Source organism: Musca domestica, unplaced genomic scaffold (genome assembly GCF_030504385.1).
Source record: "Musca domestica strain aabys unplaced genomic scaffold, Musca_domestica.polishedcontigs.V.1.1 9, whole genome shotgun sequence".
Taxonomy (NCBI): Eukaryota; Metazoa; Arthropoda; class Insecta; order Diptera; family Muscidae; genus Musca; species Musca domestica.
In genome coordinates this window covers 3,301,471-3,323,648 of record NW_026712435.1, presented here as the reverse complement: position 1 = coordinate 3,323,648, position 22,178 = coordinate 3,301,471, and the positions used below count along the sequence as shown (strand labels likewise).

General features: G+C 34.2%; 1 protein-coding gene across 3 annotated transcripts in view; it reads left to right on the top strand.

The window, feature by feature from the left end:
* LOC101889831 (disco-interacting protein 2) overlaps positions 1 to 22,178 on the top strand; it is a 436,327-nt gene that overhangs the window by 241,301 nt on the left and 172,848 nt on the right. For all 3 annotated transcript variants that reach the window (XM_059131489.1, XM_059131488.1, XM_059131490.1), the window contains exon 8: positions 15,392 to 15,729. In XM_059131489.1, coding sequence (XP_058987472.1) covers positions 15,392 to 15,729 — 338 coding nt within the window. The remainder of the gene's footprint in view (positions 1 to 15,391; positions 15,730 to 22,178) is intronic.

The window sequence follows — 22,178 nt, the reverse complement described above, 5'->3', positions numbered from 1 at the left end:
TTCTACCTGTTTCCATATTTTTCTACTTTCTTCAATTTCGCAACCAATCTAAACATACGTGACAAAAATAAATTAAGCTTTTATTTTCATAATATTGAATTGTATTAGTAATTTTTTGCATTATAATAAATTCATAAATCATAAATAACACATATGTGGTACACTACCGGTACATTATTTTTTTAATGTTCCGCCATGTGGTACACTACGATTTTGTAGCACTCCGACTGCGGACACTACGATTTCGTAGTGCTCCGACTGCGGTACAATTTGATTCTCGTTCTCCCTCGTGCTCCGGTACAGTATCACTAAATATTTTTTAAGGGTTGTGCTCCGGTACGGTACATTATTTAAGTGTACCACTCCACCTCGGAACGGTATAGAACTCTACGGTACAGTACCATACTGTTTATTTTCGAACGCTGCTCTCAGCACGCTTTTGCATAGTCAACATGCTGATTTACGCAGTCGACCTAATTTAATTCGAAAACCATTTTATCGTTTTTTTAAGAATTTCAATTGAATATTCCCGTACTTTTCGATATCATTACGTAATTTTCTCTTATCTTTTATAATGGAACAATAATTTTTAAATATATTTAATATTTTAAATTTAAGTTACTTCAATATATTCACTTATACATCTGGATCGACATTGACGACGTCTGCTGATCCGAATTTTTACAAAGATAGACGGTTAGAGCATTCCTTCGTTTGGAACTAATTGAGATAGAAGGCTAAGATGTATATTCTGCCAATAGGCAGGTTAAGTTCGCAATATTCGTTACTTTGATCACATATTCGTTACTTTGATCATCTTAGCGGCATTATTCATAGAAATAGTTTCAATTTTCGTATTTGAAGTACGGAATCCGTGCTACAGCCTATGATAAAAATTACTTAAGAAGGTCTTCGAATAGCCTCCATATAAGGGGTTTAATTTGAGAGATATTTTTCTTTGGTTTTGAAATTTTTTACTTACTGGAAAATGGTGGGGGTATTAAAAGTTCGGTCCAGCTGAATTTTGCTGCTTTTTTACTTGTTTAATTTATGTTTATGGATAACCTTTTCTTATATAATATTTTCAAAAACAAGTTGTATTCGTTTGGTTCAAAAATATTCCGCAAATATTAAAAATTCTGTTTCGTTATATTGCGCTCCTCTTGCAAATCCTTCTATTTTCCGTCTCATTTCTTATGTTGTACTTTCCATTGATTGCGAATGCTAGAAATGATAGGATCAGATTGTACAAAATACTTTGCACATACTTCACAGCATCGATGCGTACAGTGAATAGCCAAAATCACTTGAATGAAGGGACAAGCAATGTTTTCTTTTAAATCAAATAATAGATATGAACAATTGTTCGGCACTGATTAGGTTAAGTTAAACTACTTAAAAAAAAAAATTACAGCATATCAATATGACATTAGAACAATTAGTAATCCTCATTATTATTATTTTCCAAATTGACCATATATTGTTTATTTTCATCTTTCTCTCCTAATAAAAAGACGCTTTTTTATAAAAACAACAATAATGAGATTAAACCTGACAATTTTATAACATCATATAAGGAATTGAGTGAACAACATTAAAAACCCAATCGGAAGGATTGCGTTATGGAACACTTGCAGAAGAAAATATTTTCTTACTGCATGAATTTAGATTCACCAATATTTGGTTTCGTACTTCACATCGAAAGCGAATATATCTTGGGCCACTTCTGCAGAGTTTTATTATATTTTTAAATCCGATGATCCAATACTTCTTCCTTAACTCCTGGATGAGAATAACCTTGACTTCTGGATGAAGATGAAATGCTTCTGATTATATAGTCTACCACCAATTCTAATTTTACCACATTTGTCTAGCTGCGTGTGCAATGTCTCATTTTATTACGATGGTTTACTTTTCCAGACTCTTTTAGTTGTTTAAGTTCAGTCGACCAATAGTGCTGCTAATGTATTCTTATAATCTCCATCTCCTTTTTCAACTTTGCAATCTCTTCTAACCTTTTCTCCAAGCCTAGGTATCTTGCCGTTGCTCTTTGGTATAATTCTCCTAAACATATTACTTCAGCAAATGGTAAGTGAATGATAAATTTGCCGTGTTGTCGACGCGGGTTGTCTCTTCATATAGCTTAAGACAATAGTCATTTTCCACGATGGTTTGTTCTTCTGCAATTTATCTAATTTTTGCAAGAACTTTTATTATTTCCAGGCTTCACTACACTAGTTCCAGAAAGAATTCAGCCTAACTTGGTGTTTCGTACGACAATTTGTTCATAGTGGCGAAATCCTTCCAATATCTATGAAAACAATATTACTCACAAAACGTGGTTGAATTTCCACCGCCAACTTTGATTTTGCCACCACAACTTCTGTTCAACTAGGCCATGTAATCTGACTTCGGTTGGGCCACGTCCTCTGAACTTGAAGTTAGTTGCGACCCTTGATCCATCAGCGCTCTCTCTGTCACAAATTCATCTTGTAATCTTTACCCTTAGCACGATGTTTCGAAATCGATTTTCCTGGGCACCGACCAAAAGCAAAATGATAGTTCAAAATATTGAAAAGTGTCGTGTGGCATGCTCCTAAAACGACAATTTTCCCCCATTGTGAAAAAGACAATTATAAGAGATTTTGCGTTCTTTGCTTTATTTAATTTACTGTAGCGTTTGCACAAGATTATTTTATTTTTCCTTAAGTACTAAAATTTTGAGAAATTCCACCTTCAGCGGACTAGAACTTTTATGGAACAAGGTTTTGTATATGCAGAAAAATGCCTTTCTTTTTCAGCCCATTTCTACCGTTTACAACTTTTTTTTTTTAATTTATTGAAGTGATATGTGAAGAAACACATGTTTTCTCTTACATTTTACCGCTTGCGTATACAGTTATTCTGTGTGTATGATGTTTTTAACATATAATGGATTTCAAATGTATCTTTATTTATTAATTTATTTACCAACATATTTTAACTGACTTTTTGGTGACAAATGTTTTTGATGATACTACATGACAGTTGGTACGATTTGGCACTGTGCTGTTTGTACAGTACTGAGAATATAATTAAAACGATTTATATAATATCAAACAAAGACTAATATCACACTAGAAGCATATCATAAGACAAAATTTAAAGCTGGGATTGTGAAAATAATTTTAATGCTTGCAGGAAGTTGGTTATATTCTTAACAACATGGATATTCAATTCTTTGTTTGGTAGTTTCAAGTCTTGGATGTAAACTTGGAACGAAACGGATTGTAAAATGTATTCCTACCTAAATGAAGAAGCGTTTGCAATGTTTTTGTATTTAAAGCTAACAAAGCACCAAGGTTAGGTTAGGTTAAAGGACGCGCGGTTAACATATGGCAACCGCTCCACTCGGAGACCTATAGGTCCATTGTGTTCATCCTAAAAAGAACGTTAAGAAAAGAGGAAAAAGTGATTGGTAGAAGAGTGTAGATAAAAGGTAAAGTTGTAGAATATGATCTACGGCTGAGGAGTTTGCCGTGTCGTCTTTAGCCACTTGAATCTTCTGGCTAATTGAAGGATTACTATAGGGCCAGTGTTAGAAAAAGAAGACAGGTCATGTGACACTATCGTCGCTGTCCCATTTCGAGGTCATAGCCCTCACCTTACAGTGACCTGTGATGATACCCACCACAAGTTTTAAATCAGGTTTTGGCAATGACATCAGCGACCTTGTTCTCTTCTCTGAGAGTGTAGGCCAGATTCTTTTGGGGATGGTGCTTCCCATTTCGTCCAACCATTTTTGTTGGATTTTCTCAGAGAAATGTCTGTGAATAACCTGTAGGAAATGGCACAGTGGTAGTTTAACCGAGTTGTCTACTTCAATCGTAGTTGATTCGGATCCTAGTCTGGCCAATTCGTCTGTAGTCTCGTTACCTGGGATGTTATAATGACCAGGAACCCAACAGAGCTTGATGGATAACCCAGTGTTTTCCAAGACTTCCCTGCAGTTCAAAACTGCCCTAGACTTGATAGTAAAGAAACTCAAGGTCTTCAGTGCCGCTTGACTATCGACATATATAGTCAACGGACCGCTGACCTCAATGCTCCTCGTGACCAGCAGGTCCAATATATGCAGCTCAGGTTGTGTGCAAGTGAAAAGGGCTCAAATTTGTATCCATCGTATCACAACACAATTGCCGTTAAAAAGGAGTGGAGGAGCACAATCGCAATTATACCGAGTTCAACAGAGGCACTTAATCGCACTGTTTAATGATTGCTACAATTATTTAAGGAAATTAATTAAATACTACGGGGACTGACACTAATATGTTTCATGCTGTCATTTATACCTTTGGGCTTAATAAGGAAATGCGGAGCTTCGACCATCGCCATTCACGCAGAGAATGTTTGGGGAAACAAAACACCATCATCAACAAAATTCTGCGGTCTAAATAAATTTGAATTTAAAAAGGAAACTCTGAATACAATAGGCGAAGACCTCTGTAAGAAGGCGAGAAAAGAAACACAACCGCTTCGTTAGGGTGTAGATTCAATTCTGACTTTTATTTAAATATATTTTTCCTAAGTTTTACGAAAACTATTGTGTAACTTATCCTAATCGCAGCCATATAATTATTATTTTCTATTGTTAGATTTAATAGGAACATTACATGGCTGCCTGTCCCTACATTCAAGTGGTCTTATCTACCAACTGGCGCATCGGTACTGTGTGTGTGGATCATTACCTTTATTATCTTACACATTATCGTATGTGACAGTACATAAGATCACTGAATTGTACACATGTGATATTTTATCGCGGGAAACTGGTTATGGTAGACAGATCATATTAAAGTTAATGTATTGTAGATTGATTTTTTTTAATATGAAACACAAAAACACTCATTAATTAATTGGTACAGAATATTAAGAACAAAACTCTAAAGTTGAATTCCTCTGCAAATACTGAATTCATTTTGATAGTTATTCAGCGGAAAGCTGATTGTATCAGCTGTCGAAACTATGAAAATATATGCATTCGTTCAAAAGAAAAAAATGATTTTGAACCTCTATGTGCCGTCCTGCTGCAACAACGCATTGGATGGCAAGTTGGCTTCAACTCCTGAATCAATTGAACATTGTATGACGTTATACAAAAGTTGTTTAGATCAGAGGGGCTTTGCCGATGGGAGTGAAACGCCGAATGCCTCGAACACTGGACAGTGGGGTGAAATATAAAAAGATAAATAAAAACACATATTATTCTTAATATATATGTAACTATTTATTATTAGTTTCGTTAGTGGGTAACGATATTACCTTCGGCAACAGTATGCCTTTCTATGCAAACGATATGGCGGGTGATGTCTGTCCGAATGACAGCGAAATACTACTTGATGTTTAAAGGAGGCGGCAAAACAAATGACAACTAATTAGTCGTTAAAATGTCAAAGGCGTTCGCACAAGGGTGCAATAAACCGTAACGCGTACCTTTTAACGATTAATGAAGGACCAAACCAGGGGTCAATAAAGAACAATATTAAATGCGATTCTAAATTAAACATGCCGATCCCCTTGAAACAACAATGTTTCAACACAATAAAACTTAATCGAAATAAGTAAGTTTATTCGAACAAAATGTAGGGTTTGGCAACACAGATGAATCAGAAGTAACAGATTCGGGATCCATCTCCGCTACAACGATAATACGAAGCCGCAGATGAATCTGCAGTAACAGATTCGGGCTTAAATCAAGCTATATTAATGCACGAAATGTAATACTTTGAAGCCGCAGATGAACCTGCAGTTACAGATTCGGACTTCAATCGAGCTACATTTTTCCCGAAAGGATATTCGCGAGGTCGATTTCCTGCAGAGGTCGTCTTACAACATTTCTTACACATTTTAATTTCTTTTTATGATTTCCATCCGATAAATTTGTTTTTATGAATTTAATCAGATTCCTCATCGACATTTTGTACAGCGATTACGAACGAACAAAATTAGATTTTGCAATTTCGACTACAACCGATATGGAGGATAAACATTTCGAGGGACGAAAAACTGGAGCTGAAGCTGACAACCACGATTTTGATGCGCTTGACGAAGTCTTTGGAGTCAGAACCGAAAACGTATTGTTCAGTATTAATGCCTCGCGATGTAATAACGTGTGATAGCGCTGACCACATTTCAAACAACTATTCTTACCAGTACAATTTACTAGAATATATCCCTTTACCAAACAATTTATACAACGTTCGTGGCGCTTGACGAATGCAGACCTATTTGCGGGGGCTAATTCCTTAAATTTTGAGCAAACATGAAGGCGATGGAGTTTCTCATGAGAAAGACGACACGATTTTCCAATAGAAGGGGGAGACGAATTTGAATGGATTTCTCTCTATAACTTTACAAAAACACACGAGCATGTTTATCCGCTGAAAGATGTCTAAATCTTTCCAAGAAGAGCCGCTTTGTTTTTAATACCCTGTTCGCACAGCAATTGCGTCTCTTTCGGTAAATGTTGAAAGCAAAGAAATACCAGTATCGGATCCCATTGATCGGTGGGAACGTTATAGATCACCATTGAGGAGATACAACGATTAATTCCAAATCTAATCTCTTTCAAAGCCAAAATAGCGACGACAACTGATGACGTACCAAAATTCGAATATTGTCGTACTCATCATTTGATGCTTTCCATGCGAAAGTAAAACCACCATTAGTTAAAGGAAATTTCGAAAGTATATCCCTTGCATCACCAGAAGCGCTGCACATCACTCAAGCGATAGCTATTTATGCAAATGGCGCTAAACAAATCCCGAAAGGGAGGTCAAAAAGAAAAATCTCCCTCTAAAAATATCAATTGGGGGCAATGCCATATTGTGAACGATATCACGGTCAGAAGAAATATTTTCGGTAATATTTTCCTTCGATTCACGAACCACCAAAAGAGATTGAGTCGATTGGCCCTTAGTCGTATCCGTACTTTTAATCGAATTTGTTGTTACACAATGAACTTTGAATACGCTCCACCATTTGCAGCGAATTTAAAAATAAAATCCTTAAAAAATTCTGTTAAAATTTTAAAAATTCCGAATATAGCAGTTATATTGGTGTCTATACGACGTGGACCACACAGGCATTGTTTGTCATAAATCATTACCAAATTCAAATTCGGAACTTGAAATAAACGGTATCTTAAATCGTCAAAATATCGTATATAGGGAGGTACCGTTATATCGGAGCTGTGCGAATACCTGGACCAGCATAGGCAATTTTCTGTCATAGGCTAAAGCATCCCTTACGAACTTCAAATACGACATTTCAAACAATTTCGGTGTGTATTGTACCTAAACTCGTCAAAATACCGAATATAGGGAGGTACTGGTATATGGGAAGAAGACGAAGACCTGGACCTGCATAGACAATTTTCTGTCACAGACTGTAGTTTCCATTACGAACTCTAAATGCGTAATTTGAAAACATTCCGGTGAATAATGACGCTAAAATCACCAAAATGCCGAATATAGGGAGGTACCGTTATTCTATTATATAGAATTTTACGCTGATCAAGAATATATATACTTTGTTGGGTCTGACATGAGTATTTCGAGTAGTTACAAACGGAATGACAAAGTTAATATTCCCTTCATAGTATGGTGGATAAAAATTAAATACACTGTAGGATTTATATTTTAATTTTAGTAATAGCTATAATTTTACACCCAATACAAACTAATATAACAAACAGAGGTGACCAACCAACGTAGTTTAGCTACTCAACCTAAACGGACACGACAGAAAGAGGAATAAACTTGTTCACTGATCTAACAAAGCACCAAAAACAAGTGCTGATCAGAGAACAACATTAAAGCAAGTATCCATACACAAACGATGATACAAATCCGGCTCGAATTGACCAAATGTTTAGCTCAGAGGGGCTCCGCCGATGGGATTGAAACGCCGAATGCGTTGAGCAGCGGACCGTGGGGTGAAATATAAAAAGATATATAAAAACACAAGAGTTTTTCTTAATATATAAGTAACTATTTATTCTTAGTTTGGATAGTGGATAACCATATTATCTTTGGCAACGATATGCTTTTCTATGCAAACGATATTGCGGGTGTTGTCTGTCCGAATGACAGCGAAATACTACTTGATGTCTAAAGTAGGCGGCAAAACAAGTGACAACTAATATCAAAGGCATTAGCACAAGGTAACAATAAACCGTAGCGCGTACATTTTAACGAATAATGAAGGACCAAACCAGGGGTCAATAAAAAACAACATTTAAAACGATTCTAAATTAAACATTCATGTTTCAACACAATTAACTTAATCGAAATAAGTTCCGATGCTAGCTACGGGATGTATAGTTGTATATATAGTATAGAAGAGTAAATGTGGGGAATGGAAGCGAAGCTGAATCTACAGTAACAAATTCGGGATCCATCTCCGCTACGACTATAATATGAAGCCACAGATGAATCTGTAGTAACAGATTCGGGCTTAAATCAAGCTATATTAATGCACAAAATGTAATACTTTGAGGCCGCAGATGAACCTGCAGTTGCAGATTCGGAATTCAATCTAGCTCGTTTTTCCCGAATGCATATTCGTGAGTTCAATTTCATGCGGAGATCGTCTTACAACATTGTTTACACATTTTAATTTCCATCCGATAAATTTGTTTTTATGAATTTAATCAGGTTCCTCTTCGACATTTTGTAGAGCGATTTCGAACGAACAAAATTCGACTCCAACCGATATGGAGGATATATATTTCGAGAGACGAAAAATTGAAGCTGACAACAACGATTTTGATGCGCTTGACGAAGGTACCACCACAATTTACGTTGGAAGATGTTGCATATGTTATCAGACGCGCAAAGTCATCCAAAGCACTTGTTCCTGTCGGAATCTCAATTGTGATGTTGAAGCAACTGGATGAACCAGGAGTTGAGTATCTAACAAAGCTCCTCAATCTGTCGTTAGCCGCCCTGGTAGTTCCCGATGCCTGGAAAATGGGCAGGTTGGTCCCGCTACTGAATCCAGGCAAGGATGCCAGTAAAAGTGATTCACACAGGCCGATTTCACTTTTGTCACCTGTAGCAAAGGCGCCCGAGGCTTTACTCCTCCCCAGCATAAGAGAGTGTTTCCCAGTAGCTGATCATCCGGAAATTACATAGCACGACAATAGCTTTACACGCTATTTCCACACATGTCAGCAGAGGTCTCAACCAGAACAGGCCGTGCGACAGAACAGTTATGGTGTGAACGCCAGTCGTACTTGGAATTAAGGAACAAGAAGTCAAGCATCCGTAGAGAGTTGGGAGTTCCCCAAGGTGGAGTGATATCTCTGGAACTGTTTAACCACAGCATACCACAGCTATCTGCGACAAGATTAGATGTAGGAACAAGGTCATCAAGTCTCTGGCCGGCAGTACTTGGGAAGCTGATAAGGAAACCTTGTTGGCCTCTTACAACACGATAGGCAGGACGGTCATGATAAACTATGCGATTCCGGTGTGGTGGAAAAATATGCAGTCCTGCCAGAATGCCGCACTTATAGCCGCAGCAGCGTGTCTCCTCATGACACCTGTGGACCACCTACATGAGGAGGCGAAAGTCTTACCGGTGCGACAGCATAACAAAATGCAAATCCATCCGAATCACCATCTTGTGAATAAGCAACCTCCGACCCGGCGCGTAAGGAAAGACCTTCATGATCTAGAGAGAGAGAGAGGTGCAGAGGTATACGAGAGCCCCTATAGATCAACAGGCCTATCAAGTGGGACTGAATAGTATTCAATGTAATGCGGTATCAGAAGTCATTGAAGGATATAGAGTGAATACTGTATTAAGATACACTCCATCTCCCGTCGCAGCTGAAGAGCGAGACCTGTCCCGTCAAACCCGAGTAGTTTTGGCTCAATTACGATCCAGATGGTGCAGCCGTCTAAATTCCTACTGGGCCCGGATCAACAGCGATGTGCAGAACATCTGCCCAGCTTGTGGCACAGGCCCACATGACACTCGGCACTTATTTCGCTGTCCAGCCAAGCCTACTCACTTAACTCCAGTCTCATTATGGACACAACCCATACAAGTTGCATCCTTTTTGAGACTGGACTTAGAGGCAGAACCAGATTGACTGGAGTCAGAAAATGGAAACTGAATGAACACAGCTGTTTGAGCTGCTACAACAACAAAATTATAGGAAGGCAATTAGAAGTACGTTTTCCACAAATTTTTCAACAAGAAATATATCACAACCATAGATGTCTTATGGAAAGGACACTGTTACAATGATGACGGTCTGCTACGGTGGAAATATCGCTAATCTAAAGCAAAAATTACTCAGAATAACGGAAACCTGGATGCAAGAAAGATGAGTTGGAGAAACAGCTAAGATGTATCACGGAAGCCACCACTTAGATTTAATTGCACACATAATCTCGATCGCACGTTTATTAACAATATGTATTTCTTCTGTTTTTTTTTTTGTAATTGTAATTTGTAATTTTTGCCCCGTTCCCAGAATGTTCACTGTACAAAATACTTTGCTTTTGGTGCGGCTGAAACCTTGGAAAATTTATATTCTAAGTATTCTCAAAAGTTGTACTTCCCAGGGATTTCCCAGCCGGCATAAATCGTGCTTATATAGGTGCATGAATATCTAATTTATTAAAAAGGGGTATTTGGTGTTGAAAATAGGTTCCATCTTCTCTGATAGAAAAATATATACAGGCCTGCTTTTTTACACATCCCCATGTAATTCTACCTCCTATTCTCATTTTCAACGTATTTTTTTTTTCAAAATCGACAATTGGAAATCACATGACAGCAATATTGGTTATACAGTTCCCCGTCATCGTATAGACGCCATGTAACCATAACTCCCGATATTCGTTGTTTTGATTATTTAAGGGAACGGTTTTAATGTTGGTATTTCGAGTTGACTATAGGTATCGCCACATACGACAGCTAAGTATGTATACAGGTCGACGTTTCCGAATAGTCTGTAGTAACCGTAATTTTCAAGGGAATATTAGGAAATTACAAATAACAGAAAAAATATATAACGCACAAATATAAGATTTCGGCACTTTCAAAATTGTTACATGGCAATGGGATATGTTTTGAAGAGGTGCGGCCAAAATTAATTGTTTTGGTTTCCTTTGAAAATTGCCGCAGCATTTACATTTATAAATATCTATGTCTCAGAGATGTAGATGAAAATGGTCAAAATTTAGGTTACGGTTTCAGGATGCTCAGCTACACTAGAGCTCGAGCAGCTTCACTTCGTGACTATTGGTCCATTGTGTTCAAATGGACAAAAGTGTCATAATTCAATTTACCAGTAGCTGTTTCTTGATTCTTACCTTTAATCCTGCGTTTATCCCCTGAAATAAGAGGGGAAAATATCAACATTCCAATGTTGCAAAAAACTTCCTTTTCCAAACCGGGAATTCATTGTTTTCATTTTATTGCATCCAATATCACAACTTACTCCTTCATTTTAAAATGTATCTTAATTCCACAAATATAACTCTGTCTCTAAATTCCACACAGCTACGGAAAAAGCGTCAATAACCAAAAATTGTAGTTTGAAGAGAACCCAAGAAGGGTGATTATCTCCAGTGGAACCAATTTCGACTGTTTCTATCGCTTTCATTTAAGCTCTATCCCAACATTTTTTTTAACAAATCTCTCAGAAACAATGCCTTTTAACAAATTTTCTAATAACGACATACGTTTCACCATTATATGGAGCTAAAATAAATCTTATATGGTCTTATATGTCCCATTTGAGTACAATTTTTTCGACCTACTTCGTGCCATTCGGAACCTACACTGATTTTTACAGACGGACGGTTATGGCTAAATCGACATAGAACAATATGCTACACCCTCAACGAAAGTACCAAAATAGTTTTATGAATTCCTAGCAAAACATCACTCATTTTGGATAATTCACATATACCAGTTTTTAAAGTGTACTATTTTTACCTTTTATTTAGATATATGACGTTCTCGACGTTTACAACTTTCATCACGCCGTAACATTAAATGGGAGAATTACATCATTATATTTGAATAACAAGAGAACAATATTTATAAGTCATCAAAATTGTTTAATCAAGGAAAAGCCAGGTACGCCATCTTTCACTTCAATTGTGTCAGGAAGCAAAATATAAAAAAGTGGCAATAGTCATTTCAGAGGGGGCCAGGGTCCATCCAGCGTAACACCACTGGTCAGTTTATGCGAGATTATGGTCCCATGTTTAAAATTTTTTGTGAAGGTTTATGTCTCCAAAAAATTCCAAATGTCAAATTACATCTAACTCCGTTATAGGTGTCCTTATATAAAGGTCTACAACAGTTGACAGTTCTTTAAGAACATGCGAGTACTTCTCAGAATACATTGTGCAAATTGACAAAGAAATCAACTAAAAATGACTCGACATTTAGAATCATCGTGCATTGGTGACCTTGAAAGCGATGCAAAAATTAGACGAACTTAGGTTGGATATGCTGTTCTAACGATTTTTAAAAATAGCTATAAGGAAGGCGAAGAATTGTCTTCTCTTAAACCCAAAATAAATAAACAATTAAAAAAGCCTGGTCGAGCTTCCTCCTCCACCCACCGTTTGGAACGAATGTTGAAAAAAAAATAAAATCCGTTGAAAATTCTGTTAAAATCTTAAGAATACCGAATATTACACTTATATTGGGGTCTCTACGAAGACGTGGAGCTGCATAGGTAACTTTTGTTATAAGCCATTACAATATTCAAATACGAAACTTGTTATTCGTTGTTATATATATATATATATATATATATATATATATATATATATATATATATATATATATATATATATATATATATATATATATATATATATATATATATATATATATATATATATATATACTAGCTGAACCCGGTGCGCTTCGCTACCCCTTTTCATTTTATATGCATTCAAAATTTTATTTACGAATATATGTTGCAAAAAAAAAAAATTTAAAAATTAAAAAAAAAATAGTGCACTATTTTAATGCGTTAATAAAAAACCATTAGAAAAGCAGTAACATGACATGCATACACGAAGGGTTTGTCCTTTGGATTTATTTATTTCATAGCAAATACCAAGCGTGCAGGAAACTGCAATTTTTTGAAGTTGAGTGGCATTTCTATTGCAATTAGTGAATTCGAGGTAGCAACATACTTCCCCGTAATAAGCGTATTTCAAATTAATTGTTGTGTTGCTTTTTAGTGTTAGCCTAAGGCGTTGTGGGTCAATGGTTCTTATTAAAATCATATCCCAATCTGATACGATTCAAATATAATTTTAAAAAATTTACTTTTACACCAAATTCCACCACAACTTTCATATTTCATTGAAATTGGTGCGTCAAATATGTGAAATCGGCCGAGAATATATATATGGGAGCTATAACCAAATCTTAACTAATTTCCAATTAATTTATCACATTTATTGCTATAACCAATTTCCGCCACACATTGTGAATTTTATTGGAATCGGTCATATATATCGTGTTTGGTGCATAACATGTATGAAGTCAGCCGAAATATATATGTTAGCTATACCCAAACCTCAACCGATTTCAATATAATTTGGCAATTTTTTTCTGGTGCCAGATTTCGTCTCTCTCGCTTTGGGTGCATCAAATATGTGAAATCGGCCGAGAATATTTATGAGAGCTATATCCAAATCTGAGCCGATTTTAATATAATTTGACTAATTTCTTTTCTAATCAAAATCCCGTCACACATTCCCAATTTCATTGGAATCGAACATACATATCGTGTTTGGTGCATCAAATAAACGAAATCGGTTGAAGTGATATATGGGAGCTATATCCAAATCAGAACCGATTTCAATATAATTTGACAAATGTATATTCGTTTTAATTTCCGCTACACATTCCAAATTTCATTGAAATTAGTGTTTGGTGCATCAAATACATGAAATCGGTCGAAAACATATATGGGGGCTATATCCAAATCTGAACCGATTTCAATATAATTTGACAAAATCATGTTTGCTCCCAATTTCGTTACTTATTTTAAATTTCATTAAAATTGGTCATACATATCGTGTTTGGTGCACCAAATACATGAAATCGACCGAAAATGTATATGGGAGCTATATCCAAATCTGAACCGATTTCAATATAATTTGATAAATTTATTTTCGGATCAAATCCCATTAAGCATTCCAAATTTCATTGGAATCGAACATTCATATCGTGTTTGAGGCATCAAATGAACGAAATCGGTCGAAAATATATATGGAAGCTATATCCAAATCTGAACTGATTTCAATATAATTTGACAAATGTATATTCGTTTTAATTTCCGCTACACATTCCAAATTTCATTGAAATTAGAGATACATAGCGTGTTTGGTGCATCAAATACATGAAATCGGTCGAAAACATATATGGGGGCTATATCCAAATCTGATTTCAATATAATTTGACAAAATCATGTTTGCTCCCAATTTCGTTACTTATTTTAAATTTCATTAAAATTGGTCATACATATCGTGTTTGGTGCACCAAATACATGAAATCGACCGAAAATGTATATGGGAGCTATATCCAAATCTGAACCGATTTCAATATAATTTGATAAAATTATTTTCGGATCAAATCCCATTAAGCATCCCAAATTTCATTGGAATCGAACATTCATATCGTGTTTGAGGCATCAAATGAACGAAATCGGTCGAAAATATATATGGAAGCTATATCCAAATCTGAACTGATTTCAATATAATTTGGGAAATCAATTTTTTAGGTAAAATCCAGCACACGTTTCAAATTTTATTGAAATTTAGGATACATAGCCGGATTGTGCATCAAATGCTTGAAATCGGTCGAAATATATATAAGAGCCATATCCAAATCTGAACCGATTTCAATATAATTAGGCAAATTTATTTTTGTTCCAAATTTGGAGACTGTAAATGTAATCGATCAACAGATATGTGCGAACAAGATCTAAATTTTTGGAAGGTACCGATTCTGATTCTATATCTCCACTTCCATGTGGAATTTCAACAATGTTTTCGAGTCCATAAATTACAAACAAACATACAAACATTTTCCTCTTTTATATATTTATATATATATATATATATATATATATATATATATATATATATATATATATATATATATATATATATATATATATATATATATATATATATATATATATATATATATATATATATATTTACTTTATTGTGTCTAAATCCAAAACCGGATTATCTAAGAATCCAGCTCAGTCTTCTGTGACATTTTTCTCTGACATATTTATGAAATATAATCACATTACACAACTATGTTTTTTTTATTTACACAGCTTTGTTACCGCCTGGTATGGATGTATGTTTAGAGGACTTGTGCCACTCCCCATCGAACTGCCTCTATCAAGTTCGGACACCCCTCCACAGCAAGTGGGGTTCCTTTTAAGTTCATGTGGCATAAATGTAGCACTTACTTCTGAAGCCTGTTTAAAAGGATTGCCGAAATGTAGCACAGGAGAGATCGCAAAGTTGAAAGGTTGGCCTCGGCTGCAGTGGTTTGTTACAGAACATTTACCAAAACCTCCCAAAGATTTTAGCATCGGAAATTTACGTATTGAAGATAAAAGCAATGCATATATTGAATATACCACCGATAAGGAAGGCAGTGTCATGGGTAAGTATTTGTTTGCAATTTCTGCATTCTTATTGCCTCATTTTGTCCATTTTTACTTTCAATACATTGATACATTTTTACTTTCGATACAATTAAATTGATAGCCAAATTAAGTTTTTTATTTTTAAATATTGCGCAATAAATATTTTAGACTTTACACATTGCGTATTTCGATGTTGTGCCAGTGAAATTATGAGTAACTAGCTGCCGCAGTCCGCGTTGCCGGCCCGTTTTTAAAGCATAATAATTCACAAATCTGGCTCACATAAGTGGCACAATTTTTAGAATAAATGATGACTCCATTAAATCGGATTAAATGGAAAAAATACGTCTTTCAAAAAACCTTATCCTATTTTTCAGTAAGAGGTTTTAGTTTGAGAGTTAAAAACCTAAATAATATAGCATATATATTAAAAAATATACATTATCTGTTTATAATGGACCCATGTAAGATGGTTCTCTACCCCAAAGTAGCCTAAACACACATTTTAAGTAAAATCGATTCGAAAATGTAATCAAACCCTCGAAATAGGTAAACTCAGGAGGTACTTTTATATGAGCGTCACTCCGAAACATTGACATTGAAAAATTTCCCCGAAGAGGTCTTCTACCAGAAGCTAGGTGCCAAATAAGGGCGAAATCAATTGAAAAGTGTGACCAATACGCTGATAATAGCTAAAATCATGGGATACCTTCACATAAGAGTTATAATGAAGCCTGGTCCTATACTTATAATTATTTGAACGAATTTGTTCTTCCTTCTAAAATCTCAAATTACCAACATTTGAGAAATTTGAAACAATGTAGATCAACCTGATACATATTTTGTACAAATGATTCCTCATGTAACCCCTTGGACTGTATTCAATTTAAAACTTTATCGTCACTTTTTCGGAGTATGGGGCAAAATATTTGCTGTCCTTTGTGTATTGTTAAGCTATATAAAATGGACTCTAAAAAAGTTAGATCCGGGTACCCCTTTCTTGGAATTTTTATATACCAACCGAAAAATTTCCTAACCAAACGAAAAATTTACTGACGATAGCGCATAGTGCTCGTATAACGTTACCTATGATTTAAGTTTACTTTTAAGGGTTCGGAAGAAAATTCGAGTATATGAATCCTTTTTTTACTATATCTTCAATTCACTCCACCATTTTGTATAGACCGCATAGTACAGTGCCTTTCATATTCGGTATTTCACTGATTTAAGTCCCAATGAATTTTGCATTTTGAGTTTCCAATGGATGGATTATTTCCATATCTAATCAAAATTGAAAATTTGGTTATGACAACCATATAACAGCATGTATAGAAAATATGCAAACTTTCTCTATTTTTACTTTTTTTTCAATTCTACACAAAATTCCATGTCATATTTTTTTCAGTTCCGCGATTTTTTTCAATATTTTCTTTCATGACAACGTTTCCACTGCAATTACAAATAACTAAAAGAAAATTATCAAATCGGCCCAGCCTTTTTTTTACATATAAACAGACAGATACCTAGGTGTGGAGGGAGAGTCAAGATTACGTCGTATACTAACTGTGGAACAGATATCTTCATGATTTTGTCAAATATTAGGATTTTAGAAAAATCGGGCGCAAAATTGGTCGTGGTCACTTTTTCTTTGCACAAAAATCTAAATCGGGGTAGGACGAACATTTAAACAAAACTATACAAATAGTTCCAGTCGATCTCAACTGATTAAATTACCAACGAACAACAATTGGTTTATATATAGATTAAAAAGTAGGCGTGGTCAGATCCTCAGCCCCCAAATAAGTCTTTAAGTCTTTAATGCATATTTTTTAAAGCATGATAAATTAGAGATCAGAATTATGTAAGCGGCACAATTTTCATTATAAGTAATAATAATAAGTTTCAGGTTGACATTTCTGAGTTTATTTCATATAAATGTACATCCCGATTCTACATTCCCTTGGTGGTGACAAATTGAATAGAATACAACATTTTCTTTTCTGACCACACATTCGTTGGGAAAGTGGACTTGGGGGTACGCTTATGTGGGGACTATACTTAAATGAATGCCTATATGGACAATTATTTGTACGATGGTTTTCTACCCCAGAGTAGCCTAAATAAAATTGTTAGTCAAATTAATTTATGAATGTTGTCAAGACCAAGATGGACCCTACTCCGAAAAACATGAAAATATTATGAGAAGAGGTTTTCTACCCCCTTAGAAACCATGATGCCAAAAAAGGAAAAAGTGTCCAAGACCCCGAATATAGCATAAATCATAAAATGGCGATACCAACATGTGATCATTTTTTGCAAGGATGGTTTCTTCTCAAATTACCAACATTTGCCGAAATTAGTATGAAAGTTATGGATAAAATGTAAATATATAGAAGTCGGGTTGTACCCTTATCCGGGTGTTATGACCCATAACATGATCTGCAAAAGCAATTTAATGTATCTTGAATGTTTAGGAAGAATATAAATCCTTTTCTTACTAAATGTTCAACTCGTTCTAATATTTTGCGCCCTTTATATTCGTTATTTCTCTGATTGCCGTCCCAATGAATTTTGCGTTCTCATTAGACGGATTATTGTTATATGAAAGAAGTAGGTCCACGTTTTGAAATTAGTCCCATAACGCTTTGTCAGTCATTTTTGTTTGTTTGAATGTGTTAGCATCTTCCAGCTGAAGCACGACGTAGGTCCTGAAGTTGAAAGCTAGATGTCAATTTTATACACGAAAGATCGCCATTTAGCATAGTATTGCGCATTAATTTCATTTTTAATATTATACATTCAGAATTCAAAACAATAGTACACTTCAAAGTACACTTAAATTATTTATGTCAAATTGGAAAAAAAAATCGCGCCAAAAAGATTTTTTTCATTCACATTATTATTGGCATTTTATAGCCAAGATACCATTCCAAAATTGTATGAATTGTTAAAATCCGTCAGGCAGTTCTTGAGTTATAAGCGTAGTAACATAACTTTCTTTTATATGATGAAAATAATTTTTAATAACGTTCAAAAAAAAAAAAAAAAAAAAAACGATTAAATTCAATATGATAAGCCAAATTAAAAAAAGTGCGTTATATAAAATTGAAAAAAAAAAAAAAAGAAAAACGAATTGAAAAAGAAACAAATCTTCAATTTAATCCCTGATATGTTACAGCAAATGTTTAAAGTTCCTAAGTTTGTCAATAGAATGTGCAATTATTTAAAAATTCGATTTTAGAATTTTCGCAATGAGATAGTCTCTTATTTCGTGATTTTTGAAAACGTAATGGTAAAATATTTCTTACCGTTTACCATAGCCTATTATCCTCGGAAATTGTATTATATCATTTCTAAAGATTAATCATGAAAAAAACAATATTTTACCATCTGCGAATGGTTTTTTCAATATGATTAACTTTATTTAATTGACTCGATTGCTTGAAAATTTAAATTACAGGTGGGTTTAATTAAAGTGTAGTACCGAATTATGTGGTGGCGAAACTGAATAGATGATGTCGAAATAACTTAACGCGTTCACACCAAACTTAAGCGATAACTACTTTTTTAAAGTCGCTCAAAAATCAATAATAAGAGACTATCTCATTGCGAAAATTCTAAAATCGAATTTCTAAATAATAGCACATTCTATTGACCAACTAAGGACCTTTAAACATTTGCTGTAACATATCAGGGATTAAATTGAAGATTTTTTTCTTTTTCAATTTTTTTTTTCAATTTTATATAACGCACGTTTTTTTAATTTGGCTTTTCTGAATGTTATTAAAAATTATTTTCACCATATAAAAGAAAATTATGTTACTACGCTTATAACTCAAGAACTGCCTGACGGATTTTAACAATTCATTCAATTTTGGAATGGTATCTTGGCTATAAAATGCCAATAATAATGTGAATGAAAAAAACTTTTCGCGATGCTTTGTTTCCAATTTGACATAATTAATTTAAGTGTACTATAATCCTTTTTCCTATATATATAAAAAAAATAAAAATAATAAAAAGCATAATTCACAGATATGACTGATATAAGTGTTCACGTACTTGTCGATTAAAAGTGTTTTGAAATACCTGTACCGATATTTAAGCCGTGGGCTTCAAATGTATGGATGTGCTATACAAATCCATTAAAAAGTATATATCAATCTTATCCCCATGTAAGGGATCAAATTAATTTTAAGTATTGTAAAAATCGTAGCAAAATTTACCAGTCAAATGAAATTTGTAGATATGTTGACATTATTGTGTAAGATTTTCACACCCCAAATACACATTTTTAGCCAAATCCTTTGAAATATGGTAAAATCAGGAGGTACCTTTATATAGGCGCTACTCCGAAACATCGACCTACATTCAAAACTTTCTTTTACCCCTAATAATCCAAGATGACAAATAGAGGCCAAATCAAAAATATAGCAGAATAGCATACCACGTCAAACTGAAAAAAAATTCTCGTGATTTAAATAATTAAAAATAGTTTTATCTTCCTCATAATTGAGGGCAGAATGATTTGAGAATAGTCAAATATAATTACTATTTTACCCCCATTACCGTAAGATGGGAATTAATTTTATTTGCCATTTAAATTGTAAGATGGAGACTCCATAAAGTCCATATTTTTCATCATGGTATAATTCAATGACGATTCAAAATATATTCGGTCCCGTGCTACTTTTTTATATTTGTAATTTGTTCATGTTTCCACAATTTATTTCATATAGATGTACATCCCAAATCTACGTTCCCAACCAATATTCTCTTGGGGTTAGAAATGCAATATAATACAATATTTACTTTTCTGACCACACATTAGATGTGAAAGTGGACTTGGGGATACTCCTATGTGGGGTGTTTACTTAAATAAACATGACCTGCAAAAGCGATTTAAGGTATCTTGAATGTTGGGGAAGAATTTCTGGAAGGATAGAAATCCTTTTCTTACTAAAAGTCCCATTCGCTCTACTATTTTGCACCCTTTATATTTGGTATTTTGAGCTCCCATTGCACGGATTATTGTCAAATGAAAGAAGTAGGTCTACGCTTTTCGGTCATTTTTGTTTGTTTAAATGTATTCGCAGCTGAACCACGATGTAGGCCCTGGAGTTGAAAAGAAGAATAACAAATTGAAAAAATCTTCAACTTGTTCGCTGATTTTTTAGAGGAAATGTTTAAAGATCCTTACAAAGTTTGTCAATAGAATGTACTATTATTTTAAAATTCGATTCCATTGAAATTTTTTTTCTTTTTTTTTTCCCCGATTTGAGAATTTTTGCAATGAGATTATTTATTTCGATATCATCTATTCCGTTTCGCCAACACATAATTCGGTACTACGCTTCCATGTAACCCACATCCATGTCAAGAAATCAAGTCAATTAAATAAATTGGTATTAATATTCAAATTCAAAAATAAAATATAAAAAACACTACAAATGTACATTAGAAAAGTAAGTCAAAATGAAAAAAAAAAAAAATCATGCAAAATAAAACATTACTATTGTACATTTCAAAAGTCAAAATGAAAATGTTAATATATCACATTTTTTCGCAATTTTTTTTGGATTGGATTTCCCGATTTGAGAATTTTTGCAATGAGATCTCTTTTTTCGTGATTTTTTTGCGATTTTGAAAAAGTAATTATCGTTTAACTTTAGTGTGACCGCGTTAAATTATTTCGATATCATCTATTCCGTTTCGCCACCACATAATTCGGTACTACACTTCCATGTAACCCAACATAAATTTCAGTCCTCAAGAAATCAAGTCAATTAAATAAATTGGAATTGATATTCGAATTCAAAAATAAAGTATAAAAAACACTACAAATGTACATTAGAAAAAAGTAAGTTAAAATGGAAAAAAATCATGCAAAATAAAATATTACTATTGTACATTTCAAAAATCAAAATGAAAATGTTAATATGTCACATTTTTACGCGATTTTTGGGATATTATCTTTTTCGGACAGGGGACAATTCCGAATTTGTATGAATCGTTAAAATCAGTATATCCGTTTAGTTTAGGTGCAATAATACCACTAAAAATTCGTCGTTTAACATGTTTTTGTTACAATTTCTACCGAATTATCTATAACTTAACATTTAAAATTCTCGGTGTTGTGAAATCGATACCGGTAGTAACTGGCTACTATTGGCATAGCCTCAATTTAAAAGTACGTTGAGATTTTTAACGGTTTGATGCTTTGAAAATTATTATTAAAATTATTATAAATTTTCGATTTATTCGGTTTTTTTTCAAAAAGAATTTTAAATTCCGCGATTTTTTTTCAATATTTTCTTTCATGACAGCGTTTCTACTGCAATTACAAATAACTAAAAGAAAATTTGAGTCAAATCGGCCCAGCCGTTCTCAACTGATGTGCTACTATACTTTTTAAAAATTTTTACATATAAACAGACAGATACCTAGGTGTGGAGAGAGAGTCAAG